The 13,876-nt window shown below is 53.6% G+C and overlaps 1 protein-coding gene across 1 annotated transcript; it reads left to right on the top strand.

Moving 5' to 3' along the window:
- LOC128646837 (sodium/potassium/calcium exchanger 1-like) lies at window positions 1–10,950 on the top strand. Its single transcript, XM_053699636.1, has 3 exons — window positions 1–64; window positions 928–1,289; window positions 9,922–10,950. The coding sequence occupies exons 1-3, from the start codon at window positions 1–3 to the stop codon at window positions 10,948–10,950; spliced, it is 1,455 nt and encodes a 484-aa protein (XP_053555611.1).
- Window positions 10,951–13,876: the final 2,926 nt, after the last annotated feature.

Below are 13,876 nucleotides of genomic sequence, written 5' to 3'. Positions count from 1 at the left end.
ATGGCCGCACTTTGCCCCTCAAGTAAAGGTCACAAGAGCAATGTCAGCTTATCACTAGGTGCAGGTGGGATTTGGCTACAAATATAGAGCATGAATCAGATTAAAGGGACAGTAAACACATTCTAATATAAAATACACAGGCGCACCCCACTACACAAAACAATGTTTACTTTTTCAGAAAAGTTAACATCCTTTTTTTTATCAAACACTATGTAGTACATATTAAATACACTAAAGTATTGAGTTCTCTCATAGTAGGATCTATGAAGGGACACGGGGGCAGCTAAGGGTGGGGGGCTGGGAATAAATAAAAAGTCATAAGAAAATATGAAGAACAACAAAACAAAGAATGCCGGCACTTCTTTCAATCAAAACTTCAAAGCTTTAGTCTTGTTTTAAAATCACATAGCGGCACTATCACATCTAACGGCTTGCGGCTGGTATGCATCATTTATAGACATCTATGTGTAAGGTAAACCAACCGAAAAGCGTCAGTTGTGATAGGGTCCACGGAATAGATACAGAACATTTTTCTCAAAGGGATTACTGGGATACTCTTTCCCCAAAATTTTTCATTTTTAAAGCCAGATTGTTTCTATATAGGCACTTATAGCCCAATTTCATCCATGACTCGTTCATAGTATGAAAATGTATATCCATAGTGTGATCTTGAGAAGGCATTCAAAGCAGTGTGTCACTCTGTCTTCTATGGAAAGGAAGCTACTAAATGGTACATGGTCTAGTAAATAAAACTTAAATGGAAATATTGTGCAACCTTAATACATGTAGGTCACAGGAGATAAGAGAGATGTAATACATCGCCTAAAAGCAGCACCACCGCCATAAATTGTCTCTGGTCAGCCCCAAGTGCTGCGGCCCACAGGGAAATCTCCTGATGTTCTGGTAGGCCAACCCAGCCTTGAACAGGGGGCAGCCATGAAAAGGAGAAACGCAGGAGGGTCAGCCGTGAGGAGGACGACGACGCGGGGGAGGTCAGCCGTGAGGAGGACGACGACGCGGGGGAGGTCAGCCGTGAGGAGGACGACGACGCGGGGGAGGTCAGCCGTGAGGAGGACGACGACGCGGGGGAGGTCAGCCGTGAGGAGGACGACGACGCGGGGGAGGTCAGCCGTGAGGAGGACGACGACGCGGGGGAGGTCAGCCGTGAGGAGGACGACGACGCGGGGGAGGTCAGCCGTGAGGAGGACGACGACGCGGGGGAGGTCAGCCGTGAGGAGGACGACGACGCGGGGGAGGTCAGCCGTGAGGAGGACGACGACGCGGGGGAGGTCAGCCGTGAGGAGGACTGTGACAGACCCTTCTGTCAGGACTGAAGGAGTTAATTGTGTTTAGCTAAGAAACTAATTTCTAAAGACAGAGTTGCTGGCTCCAGCTATAATCTAATTAGTGCTAAGCATTCTATTGTTTGATCACCTCCAGAGAGAAAACGCCTAAGTGATAAGAAGGGCCAAGAGTGTCTTGTGGTTGAAGTGTTTAAGTAATATAATTCTATTGTATCATGTCAAAGGGCTTGTTCCCTCCATGTAATGTACAACAGCCTTTCAACCCCCATCTGGGGGGGGGGGGGTCAGACCTGCATAAATACTAGGCATAGCCTTTAATAAATGACATTCTGTTTTAAACCTGAAACTGGCTGGGTTGTGAATTGCTGATTCCCTATGCAGGACATTGTTCATCTGGTATTAACCCTTGGTACACTGTTGGTACCGTAACAATTGGTGGCAAGCGACGGAATGAACCTTATCGCCCAGAAGAGCAACTACACAAGCCAGTAACCTCATGAAGAGGGGGATTATTACAATACTGACTAAGATGGAAAGAGTACCAGGGACAGAAGGAACCAATGGGCCCAGCATATCAGACAGAACCCCTGAAGAAGCAAGCTTTGATCGGGCGGTTAAAATAAGACATATATTATGGCCCCAACCCATCTGCGGAAATTATCGACCGGGTCATAGCAGCTGTGGAGGCCAACCTACTTCGCCAAAGTAGCGCTGCAGCAGCCCAAGTGGAAAAGAGAAAAGTAAATTTTGCAGCTTTTAAAAACTTCCTGGAAACAGAAGGAGAGATTGATGGGTTCCTTGCGGATTTTGAGAGGCAATGTGCACTACACAAGGTACCCACAGAGGACTGGGTCATGATATTATCCGGAAAATTATCCGGCCGGGCCAGTGAGGCTTTTCGGGCCATTCCAGATGAGGAAGTCGGGGATTATAATACTGTAAAAGAGGCTCTGCTCTCCAGGTATGCGGTTACACCGGAGGATTACCGGAGGCGGTTCAGAGACACTGTTAAATTAGCTGGTGATTCCTACCTTGAGTGGGCATGTAAGGTGCACCGCACAGCAGCTCACTGGATAGCGGGGTGCCAAGCCGTATCTGGGGAAGAGGTGCTGCAGCTATTCCTGTTGGAACATTGCTTCGACAAGTTACCCGCAGGAGTTCGAGAGTGGATTCGGGACCGTAAACCCTCCACCCTGCATGAAGCGGCTCGCTTGGCAGATGAGTATACGGATGCCCGCAAACTGGACACTGCTACCACTAAGCCCCCTGCTAGAGTGGAGTACAGACCCCTAGTCACCCCAGCAGCTGCCAGTTACCAACCCCCGGCGCACCGCTATACCACACGGCCTCCGGCCACGAACTACCCTCAGAGAGCCCGGTTCAATTCACGGGGCTACTCACAGCCTATTTGGTGCTTTGGATGTAAGCAACTAGGGCACAAAAGACCAGAGTGTCCCCTAAATGCAGCGAACCAAGCACAGTCCTGGAGAAGACCCGCCGGCGGAATCCCACGTAACTCTCAGCCTGCGGCCCGCTACGTAGAGGCGCAAGAATGCTGGAGCATCCTACATGAGGCAGACCTTGTGCAAGCTGCCCACCGGAATAACCGGCAACTGGTTAAAGTGAATGGGAAGAAGGTCAGTGGTCTACGGGATACTGGTGCTACCATGACCTTGCTTCAAAAGAACTTGGTGTCTGAGAAACAGTACACTGGAGACACTGTGGCTGTGAGGGTAGCAGGGGGCGATGTGTTCAGCCTACCTGTTGCCAGGGTACATTTGGATTGGGGAGTGGGCGCTAGACCTGTGAATGTGGGGGTCAAGAAGGACTTACCTGCTGATGTTCTTCTTGGAAATGACTTGGCTCCCCTTGTTTCTGCCTATGCTCCCATGGGTCCCGCTGATGTTAACCCTGTGACTACCCGTGCTCAGATCCGTGCAGCAGAGACTGACCCCCCTGCTGCTAAGCCCCAGGACGCTGAGCTCAGTAAATCTCTATCCGCTATTGATACGTGGAAGTCCCGTTACAATGCGCTGATGAAGGAGAAGAGGAGCGCAGAGGAAAAAGCACGTTTAGAACGTGAATCTCTGCTACACAAGCTGCACCGACAGACTGCAGAAAACACCAGCTTGAGAGTGGGACATGAAACCTTAAAGACAAACTTAGCGACACTTGAGGAGAAGCTGACGCTGGCTCATAGTGAGGTGCAGCAACTCAAGGGCACCCTATGTCAGTATGAAGGGATTGTGGATACCTATAAAGAGCAGGTACAGAAAACTCGTAAAGAAGCTGATGGGATTTTGAAGGACTGTTTAGCCCTAGTCTGGGCACTGAGGAAGTTGAACCCTTCTTTGTATGGACAGGAATTCTCTCTCATAACGGGAATACAGATGGATTGTCCTGGCAAACTGACATGCCTACCACCTCCTAGTCCGGTCATCCCCAGGTTGACCCGCCAAAGGGTCAAGCCGGGTCTGCCGGAGTGTTCCACAAGGGGGGAGTGTTACAGAAGCATTAGTTATTTTGTTGTGAAGAAACTTATTTCCCAGCAGCAATGCCTGAACCAGCCAAGCCAGCGCCTAAGAAGGGCTCCAAGAAAACTGTAACAAGTATCATTTCATAAAGGGTTAACTCTGTTCAGTTTTGAGAAAACTATTTTCTGAGGCAGGTTTCCTAGCATATTGTGTACTGTAATTAAGTTTGTGATAAGCATTCACTGCTAGGTGATAAGAAGGACTCAATTGTTTTCTTGTGTGTACTTGTTATCTGCGGTGGCCTGTCCAAGGGCTTTGTCTAAATGTGTGATGGGGGATTTTATGCTTCCCCCCCTGGGAGTGCCCTGTGTGCATGTAACCTAAATAAAAAGCAGGCTGGGCATCCCAGTCCTGAGTTCTTGGTTGTCCCTCAATCGCAGCGTTGACTCGTTTTGTGGGCAGAAGGGTATCCTAGCTGTACTACAGCTAAGGGGGATTATTCTACATTTGCGAGACTCATATAGAATACTATGGAGAGCAGTTTCTCCCCTCTTCAGCAATAGGAATCCAGGCTACTAAGCGGTCCATCTCTCAGCGAGACTAAGGGTAACCGTAACATTTGGCGGCAGCGGTGGGATTTTTCCTGGATTTCCTAGGAGAGGTACAGAACGGATGGAGAGCGCTTACGAAAAATTGAAGCGTAGAACCCTAAAGGATTTACTTGAAAGCAGAGGGGGGTACGCCAGCAACCGGCCGAGGAGAGAGCTGATCGCAGAATTGACCGAACTGGATCAGAGCTTCACAATGGCGGAAACACCGACCACGATTAGTGACGAAAAAACCAGGATTGTTCGGGAGAGGCTCTCACTGTACGGGCCGAACCCCTCCATGGAATTGGTACAGCAGTTGATGGCGGAAGCGGACAAGGATATACGAGAGACTCGAGCCCACGAACTCAACCTAGCGAACGCACACCGCAATGCTGAAGCCCCGCAGGTAATCATCCCTGTCGAAAATGCTGGGAGGCCCAAGATACCCTATGCGGCATTTCGACCCTTCCTAGAGAGCGAGACAGGGATTGATGAATATTTGGCGGACTTCGAAAGGCAATGTGCCCTGCACCAGATTCCCAACAGGGAGTGGCCCACGATATTGTCTGGGAAACTATCCGGGCGAGCCCTGGAAGCCTTTCGTACTCTGGGTGCTGAGGAAGTGACACAGTATGAGCTAGTTAAGGAGACACTGTTGCGAAGGTACGCAGTAACTCCGGACGCGTATCGCCGACAGTTTCGGGGCACGAAAAAGAAGCCTAACGATACCCATATGGAATGGGCGCACCGAATGCGGAGAGCGGCAAATCACTGGATGAGCGGAAGTAAAGCGGTGACTGGTGAGGAAATTTTACAATTGTTTCTCTTAGAACATTTTTATAATGGCATGGAACAGCAAGGGAAGGAATGGCTGCGAGACAGGCGACCTTCTACCTTAGAAGAAGCAGCCAAATTGGCCGATGAACATTATGACTCCCGTCTTCACGAACCCAGAGAGGTTTACCGTGCACCCCCTCGTGCTGAATTCCGAGCCCCGGTGCCCGCAGGGCCCGCCCGAAACTCAGGACCACCCAATAACAGCTCTGAGCGTCCCAGACCGACTTGCCACCGATGCAAGCAACCAGGGCATTTCATGGCTAGCTGCCCCCTTAATACGCACCAGACACCCAGGAATTACAATTACCCCTCTGGGGCATATCGTCCGGCCCGGACCCTCTGTGTTAACCAAGAGGCCCCTATGGAGGAATATTTGGGGCCGCTTCACGAGGCGGACCCTGTATATGCTGCCTCAGATAACCGCCAGCACCATCGGCAGAAGGTATGGCTCGAGGGGCGATCTACCGAGGGATTGAGAGACACAGGGGCTACTATCACGCTGGTACAGAGTCATTTGGTGCCGGAGCACAAGCGATCTGGACAGACTGTGGCCGTTAGAGTGGCGGGGGGGGATGTGTACAAAATTCCAACAGCTAAAGTGCATCTTGATTGGGGAGCGGGAAAGGGGGCTGTGAACGTGGGCATAATGGATAATTTACCTGCCGAAGTACTACTGGGCAATGATTTGGGCCCCATGACTTCTGCCTATGCTCCAGTATGCAACAACGAGGCGGACCCAGTGACTACACGGGCCCAAGCCCGGACGGAGCGAGAACTCTCACCAGTGCGGGAGACACAGGTAAGACCTACCCCGACCTTGCCTGACATGTTAGGCCCCATACCCTGGGACACCCCAGATGCTTTCGAGACAGAGTCTAAGACTGACCCGACCTTACAAAAGTACCGGGAACGAGCAGAGACCGGAGGGGGCGGGGCAGATAATGAAACATTCTTATGGGAAAAAGGGAAACTATACCGCTGGACAGAGAAAAGGGGACAGCGTAGGCGACAGCTGGTAGTGCCCCACAAATACCGTCAAGAAATCCTCAAGATAGGCCACGACATCCCCTTAGCAGGCCACCTAGCTGTAACCCGTACCCTACACCGCATTACTCACACGTTCTTTTGGCCAGGGGTACACGCTGACGTTAGAACTTACTGTAACACCTGCGATGTGTGTCAACGAGTAGGAAGGCGAGGCGATCACCCTAAAGCCCATCTAGTAAATATGCCCATTGTAGAGGAACCCTTCAGCCGGGTTGCTATTGACCTAGTGGGACCACTGGCTACCCCTAGTCCCTCCGGTAAGCGCTACATTCTTACCGTAGTGGACTACGCTACCAGGTACCCAGAGGCTGTCGCCCTATCCAACATACAAGCGGATACGGTAGCGAATGCACTAGTACAGGTGTTCTCCCGGGTAGGATTTCCAAAAGAAATCCTATCCGACCGAGGCACCCAATTTACGGCTGAATTGACCCAACAACTCTGGCAGGTTTGCAAAATTAAGTCCCTCCTGAGCTCCCCATACCACCCCCAGACGAACGGGCTGTGTGAGAGGTTCAATGGGACCCTCAAGCAAATGCTCAAGACGTTCACTCAGGAATACCGAGACTGGGAACGCTTCCTGCCGCACCTCCTTTTTGCTTATCGGGAGGTGCCCCAGGAAACGACAGGGTTCTCTCCCTTCGAGTTGCTCTACGGAAGAAAGGTACGGGGACCCCTAAACCTGATCCGGGAGCACTGGGAGGGAGAGATGGAGACTGACGGTGTCCCCATTGTGCCATACGTGCTGGAACTCAGGGACCGAATGGAGCAATTAGCCAAATCCGTGCGGGCTAATCTCCAGTCGGCCCAGAGAAGACAGAAAGTATGGTACGATCGGGGGGCCCGAAAGAGAATCTTTACCATAGGACAAAAGGTGTTAGTACTTAAGCCGGTGAAGACAGACAAATTGCAGGCGTCCTGGCAGGGCCCCTACCAGATCGTAGAGAAAAGGGGAGACACCACTTATGTGATAGCTAGCTGCCACGACAACAATCTTAGAAAGACATTCCATGTAAACATGCTCAAGGAATATTTTGAGCGACCAGAGAACGTGACGGCCGTATGTTGTTCCCCTCAGGAAGGCCCCGACAGTCTACCCATTCCAGACCTATTAGAAAAGAGTCTCCCCACAGGTATAGTGGCTCAGGTTCAGATAGGAGACCGACTTAGCCCCACTGAAAGGGAGCAGCTCAACCAACTCCTACAGTCCAAACACCTCACCTTCTCCCCGAAGCCAGGGTACACTACTTTAACCACCCACCAGGTAGATACTCCGGGACAAGCTCCCTTGCGCCAGGCTCCGTACCGAATCCCCGAAGCAGTTAGGATAGGAATGAAGAAGGAGATCGATGAGATGCTCCAACTCAGGGTAATTGAGCCCTCCGATAGTCCCTGGGCCTCCCCAGTTGTCTTGGTGCCCAAGAAAGATGGGACCACCCGGTTCTGCGTAGACTATCGGAGGCTCAATGAAAAGACCGTGACGGACGCTTACCCTATGCCCAGGGTAGACGAGCTACTCGATCGTATAGCCAGGGGAAATTACCTGACCACTATTGACCTCTGCAAAGGTTACTGGCAGATTCCCCTGGCCCCGGAGGCTATCCCCAAGTCGGCATTCGTCACCCCATTCGGCTTATATCAGTTTAGGGTAATGCCGTTTGGGATGAAGAATGCCCCAGCTACATTCCAGCGCTTGGTGGATAGGCTCCTGGATGGCTTCCAGAGTTTTGCTTGCGCCTACCTGGACGACATAGCGATCCACAGTGAGTCATGGGAGGACCACTTAGCTCACATAGGAATGGTTCTGGATCAGATCCGGGCTGCTGGCCTGACTCTGAAGCCAGAAAAATGCCACTTTGGGATGGCCGAGGTACAGTACCTGGGTCACCGGGTGGGGTGTGGAAAGCAGCGACCAGAGCCGGCCAAGATAGAAGCTGTCGCCAATTGGCCCACCCCCATCACTAAGACTCAGGTCCTAGCCTTCCTGGGCACGGCAGGGTACTATAGACGGTTCGTACCAGACTACAGCACACTTGCCAAACCCCTGACTGACTTGACCAAGAAGAACTTACCTCGACAGGTCCTGTGGTCTCCCCACTGTGAAACGGCTTTCCAGGCTCTCAAAAATGCTCTAATTAACGCTCCTGTCTTGGCGGCTCCAGCCCTTAACAAACGTTTTATCGTCCATACAGATGCTTCCATGTTCGGGCTGGGAGCCGTCCTCAGCCAAGTAGGCGAAGATGGAGGGGAGCATCCAGTTGCCTACATCAGCCGGAAGCTCCTGCCCCGCGAAGTCAGCTATGCAGCGGTCGAAAAGGAGTGTTTGGCTTTGGTGTGGGCATTAAAGAAATTGACTCCCTATTTATATGGGCAGGAGTTCACTCTGGTCACCGACCATAACCCGTTGGTGTGGCTGAACCGGGTCTCTGGAGATAATGGCAGGCTATTACGTTGGAGTTTATCGTTGCAACCCTTCAATTTCACCATTACTTACAGACCTGGGAAACAGAATGGCAACGCCGACGGGTTGTCCAGACAAACCGACCTCAGCCCCGCATAACCAGCGGTCTGGACAGCCTTAGTCTGCCCCGAAAAGGGGTCAGACCGTGTCTGCCAGAGTGTTCCACAGAAAGGGAGCACTGTTACAGAAGCATTAGTTATTTTGTTGTGAAGAAACTTATTTCCCAGCAGCAATGCCTGAACCAGCCAAGCCAGCGCCTAAGAAGGGCTCCAAGAAAACTGTAACAAGTATCATTTCATAAAGGGTTAACTCTGTTCAGTTTTGAGAAAACTATTTTCTGAGGCAGGTTTCCTAGCATATTGTGTACTGTAATTAAGTTTGTGATAAGCATTCACTGCTAGGTGATAAGAAGGACTCAATTGTTTTCTTGTGTGTACTTGTTATCTGCGGTGGCCTGTCCAAGGGCTTTGTCTAAATGTGTGATGGGGGATTTTATGCTTCCCCCCCTGGGAGTGCCCTGTGTGCATGTAACCTAAATAAAAAGCAGGCTGGGCATCCCAGTCCTGAGTTCTTGGTTGTCCCTCAATCGCAGCGTTGACTCGTTTTGTGGGCAGAAGGGTATCCTAGCTGTACTACAGCTAAGGGGGATTATTCTACATTTGCGAGACTCATATAGAATACTATGGAGAGCAGTTTCTCCCCTCTTCAGCAATAGGAATCCAGGCTACTAAGCGGTCCATCTCTCAGCGAGACTAAGGGTAACCGTAACAGGGAGATATGTGACAGACCCTTCTGTCAGGACTGAAGGAGTTAATTGTGTTTAGCTAAGAAACTAATTTCTAAAGACAGAGTTGCTGGCTCCAGCTATAATCTAATTAGTGCTAAGCATTCTATTGTTTGATCACCTCCAGAGAGAAAACGCCTAAGTGATAAGAAGGGCCAAGAGTGTCTTGTGGTTGAAGTGTTTAAGTAATATAATTCTATTGTATCATGTCAAAGGGCTTGTTCCCTCCATGTAATGTACAACAGCCTTTCAACCCCCATCTGGGGGGGGGGGGGTCAGACCTGCATAAATACTAGGCATAGCCTTTAATAAATGACATTCTGTTTTAAACCTGAAACTGGCTGGGTTGTGAATTGCTGATTCCCTATGCAGGACATTGTTCATCTGGTATTAACCCTTGGTACACTGTTGGTACCGTAACAAGGACGACGACGCGGGGGAGGTCAGCCGTGAGGAGGACGACGACGCGGGGGAGGTCAGCCGTGAGGAGGACGACGACGCGGGGGAGGTCAGCCGTGAGGAGGACGACGACGCGGGGGAGGTCAGCCGTGAGGAGGACGACGACGCGGGGGAGGTCAGCCGTGAGGAGGACGACGACGCGGGGGAGGTCAGCCGTGAGGAGGACGACGACGCGGGGGAGGTCAGCCGTGAGGAGGACGACGACGCGGGGGAGGTCAGCCGTGAGGAGGACGACGACGCGGGGGAGGTCAGCCGTGAGGAGGACGACGACGCGGGGGAGGTCAGCCGTGAGGAGGACGACGACGCGGGGGAGGTCAGCCGTGAGGAGGACGACGACGCGGGGGAGGTCAGCCGTGAGGAGGACGACGACGCGGGGGAGGTCAGCCGTGAGGAGGACGACGACGCGGGGGAGGTCAGCCGTGAGGAGGACGACGACGCGGGGGAGGTCAGCCGTGAGGAGGACGACGACACGGGGGAGGTCAGCCGTGAGGAGGACGACGACACGGGGGAGGTCAGCCGTGAGGAGGACGACGACACGGGGGAGGTCAGCCGTGAGGAGGACGACGACACGGGGGAGGTCAGCCGTGAGGAGGACGACGACACGGGGGAGGTCAGCCGTGAGGAGGACGACGACACGGGGGAGGTCAGCCGTGAGGAGGACGACGACACGGGGGAGGTCAGCCGTGAGGACGACGACGACACGGGGGAGGTCAGCATTGAGGAGGAGGAGGACACGGGGGAGGTCAGCCGTGAGGAGGAGGAGGACACGGGGGAGGTCAGCCGTGAGGAGGAGGAGGACACGGGGGAGGTCAGCCGTGAGAAGGAGGAGGACACGGGGGAGGTCAGCCGTGAGGAGGAGGAGGACACGGGGGAGGTCAGCCGTGAGGAGGAGGAGGACACGGGGGAGGTCAGCCGTGAGGAGGAGGAGGACACGGGGGAGGTCAGCCGTGAGGAGGAGGAGGACACGGGGGAGGTCAGAGCTGTGAGAGGGTGACACAGGGGAGGAGGTCAGCTGTAATTGGGGGACACAGGGGAGGTCAGCTGTGAGAGGAGGACACAGGGGAGGTCAGCTGTGAGAGGAGGACACAGGGGAGGTCAGCGCTATGAGAGGGGAACACGGGGGTCAGCTGTGAGAGGGGGACACAGGGGAGGTCAGCTGTGAGAGGGGGTCACGGGGGGAGTCAGCTGTGAGAGGGGGTCACGGGGGGAGTCAGCTGTGAGAGGGGGACACGGGGGGAGTCAGCTGTGAGAGGGGGACACGGGGGGAGTCAGCTGTGAGAGGGGGACACGGGGGGAGTCAGCTGTGAGAGGGGGACACGGGGGGGAGTCAGCTGTGAGAGGGGGACACGGGGGGAGTCAGCTGTGAGAGGGGGACACGGGGGGAGTCAGCTGTGAGAGGGGGACATGGGGGGGAGGTCAGCTGTGAGAGGGGGACACAGGGGAGGTCAGCTGTGAGAGGAGGGACACAGGGGAGGTCAGCTGTGAGAAGAGGACACAGGGGAGGTCAGCTGTGAGAAGAGGACACAGGGGAGGTCAGCTTTGAGAGGAGGGACACAGGGGAGGTCAGCTTTGAGAGGAGGGACACAGGGGAGGTCAGCTTTGAGAGGAGGGACACAGGGGAGGTCAGCTTTGAGAGGAGGGACACAGGGGAGGTCAGCTTTGAGAGGGGGACACAGGGGAGGTCAGCTGTGAGGACACAGGGGAGGTCAGCTGTGAGAGGACACAGGGGAGGTCAGCTGTGAGAGGGGGACACAGGGGGGCAGCTGTGAGAGGACACAGGGAGGTCAGAAGTATGAGAGGGGGACACAGGGGAGGTCAGCTGTGAGAGGGGGACACAGGGGAGGTCAGCTGTGAGAGGGGGACACAGGGGAGGTCAGCTGTGAGAGGAGGACACAGGGGAGGTCAGCTGTGAGAGGAGGGACACAGGGGAGGTCAGCTGTGAGAGGAGGGACACAGGGGAGGTCAGCTGTGAGAGGAGGGACACAGGGGAGGTCAGCTGTGAGAGGAGGGACACAGGGGAGGTCAGCTGTGAGAGGAGGGACACAGGGGAGGTCAGCTGTGAGAGGAGGGACACAGGGGAGGTCAGCTGTGAGAGGAGGGACACAGGGGAGGTCAGCTGTGAGAGGAGGGACACAGGGGAGGTCAGCTGTGAGAAGAGGACACAGAGGAGGTCAGCTGTGAGAGGACACAGAGGAGGTCAGCTGTGAGAAGAGGACACAGGGGAGGTCAGCTGTGAGAAGAGGACACAGGGGAGGTCAGCTGTGAGAAGAGGACACAGGGGAGGTCAGCTGTGAGAGGAGGACACAGGGGAGGTCAGCTGTGAGAGGACACAGGGGAGGTCAGCTGTGAGAAGAGGACACAGGGGAGGTCAGCTGTGAGAAGAGGACACAGGGGAGGTCAACTGTGAGAGGGGGACACAGGGGAAGTCAGCTATGAGAGGAGGACACAGGGGAGGTCAGCTGTGAGAGGGGGACACAGGGGAGGTCAGCTGTGAGAGGACACAGGGGAGGTCAGCTGTGAGAGGGGGACACAGGGGAAGTCAGCTGTGAGAGGGGGACACAGGGGAGGTCAGCTGTGAGAGGGGGACACAGGGGAGGTCAGCTGTGAGAGGGGGACACAGGGGAGGTCAGCTGTGAGAGGAGGACACAGGGGAGGTCAGCTGTGAGAGGGGGACACAGGGGAGGTCAGCTGTGAGAGGAGGACACAGGGGAGGTCAACTGTGAGAGGAGGACACAGGGGAGGTCAACTGTGAGAGGGGGACACAGGGGAAGTCAGCTGTGAGAGGAGGACACAGGGGAGGTCAGCTGTGAGAGGGGGACACAGGGGAGGTCAGCTGTGAGAGGACACAGGGGAGGTCAGCTGTGAGAGGAGGACACAGGGGAGGTCAGCTGTGAGAGGGGGGGACAGGGGAGGTCAGCTGTGAGAGGGGGGGGACAGGGGAGGTCAGCTGTGAGAGGGGGGGACAGGGGAGGTCAGCTGTGAGGGGGGGGCAGGGGAGGTCAGCTGTGAGAGGGGGGGGGACAGGGGAGGTCAGAACTATGAGAGGGGGACAAAGGGGAGGTCAGCTGTGAGGGGAGTACACATACGCACTCGCGGAAGGATATAAACTAATAAAGTACCTACCAACTCTCACTGCGGAGGAATACTTAATGTTTAAGAAAAATCCTATAATTTTTCAGGTACCCACAAGCCTAATTGGTTTCCATTGGGTAACTCAGCAGTCAATACAAAGCTGACCACGCCTACTCCAGTTAGCCAGTAAGAAATTCTCGTGACAATAGTTTTCTTCAGCTTTTGCCAATTAAAAGGGTAGATAAGATATTTTTTTTTTTCTAATACTCCAATCAACTTCCGATTCTACATTAGCTCCGCCCCTTTACTATTTTGTTTACAGTCTGTACCGAGCTGTTGCGCTATCAGATAATGTCAAAACATTCATGCCAATCGCAGTGAGGGGCGGGCATAAAGTAGCCAATAACATCTCACAGTAATAAGTTTAGCTTTTTCATACACCAATCAGCGAGCTGCGTGTTTTGGCGCGTTTTTGCGTGTATGTTTTACCTCAGACCTGTGGGTGAGCTGCGCGTCTTGTTATGTTGTAGTGACACCGTATTTGTATAAAGACCCGCTCGTTACTTCTCACGTGTAATGCACCGTCTGCCCTACACACCTGTACTGTAGTCACTTATACCTGACCTAATGACGGTCTCTATTTCACAGGGACCTGATGCTGAGCTAGGCATATGCCTAGACTTACCATAATTTTTAAAGGTGAAACTGGGACCATCTGGTGCGGTGCCAGTGGGGGTGTGGTCAGGGGCATGGTCAAGGGACGTGGCGATTACCGGTCCTTTTAAAGCAGTAGCTTTTATGTGTGTAATGTTTTGTGGATACTCTACCCTTCCTCAGTCAAACAAGTA

The sequence above is a fragment of the Bombina bombina genome, chromosome 2 (assembly GCF_027579735.1).
Source record: "Bombina bombina isolate aBomBom1 chromosome 2, aBomBom1.pri, whole genome shotgun sequence".
NCBI classification, from domain to species: Eukaryota; Metazoa; Chordata; class Amphibia; order Anura; family Bombinatoridae; genus Bombina; species Bombina bombina.
Note: the sequence above shows the minus strand (reverse complement) of the source record. Positions and strands in the feature narration are given on the sequence as shown.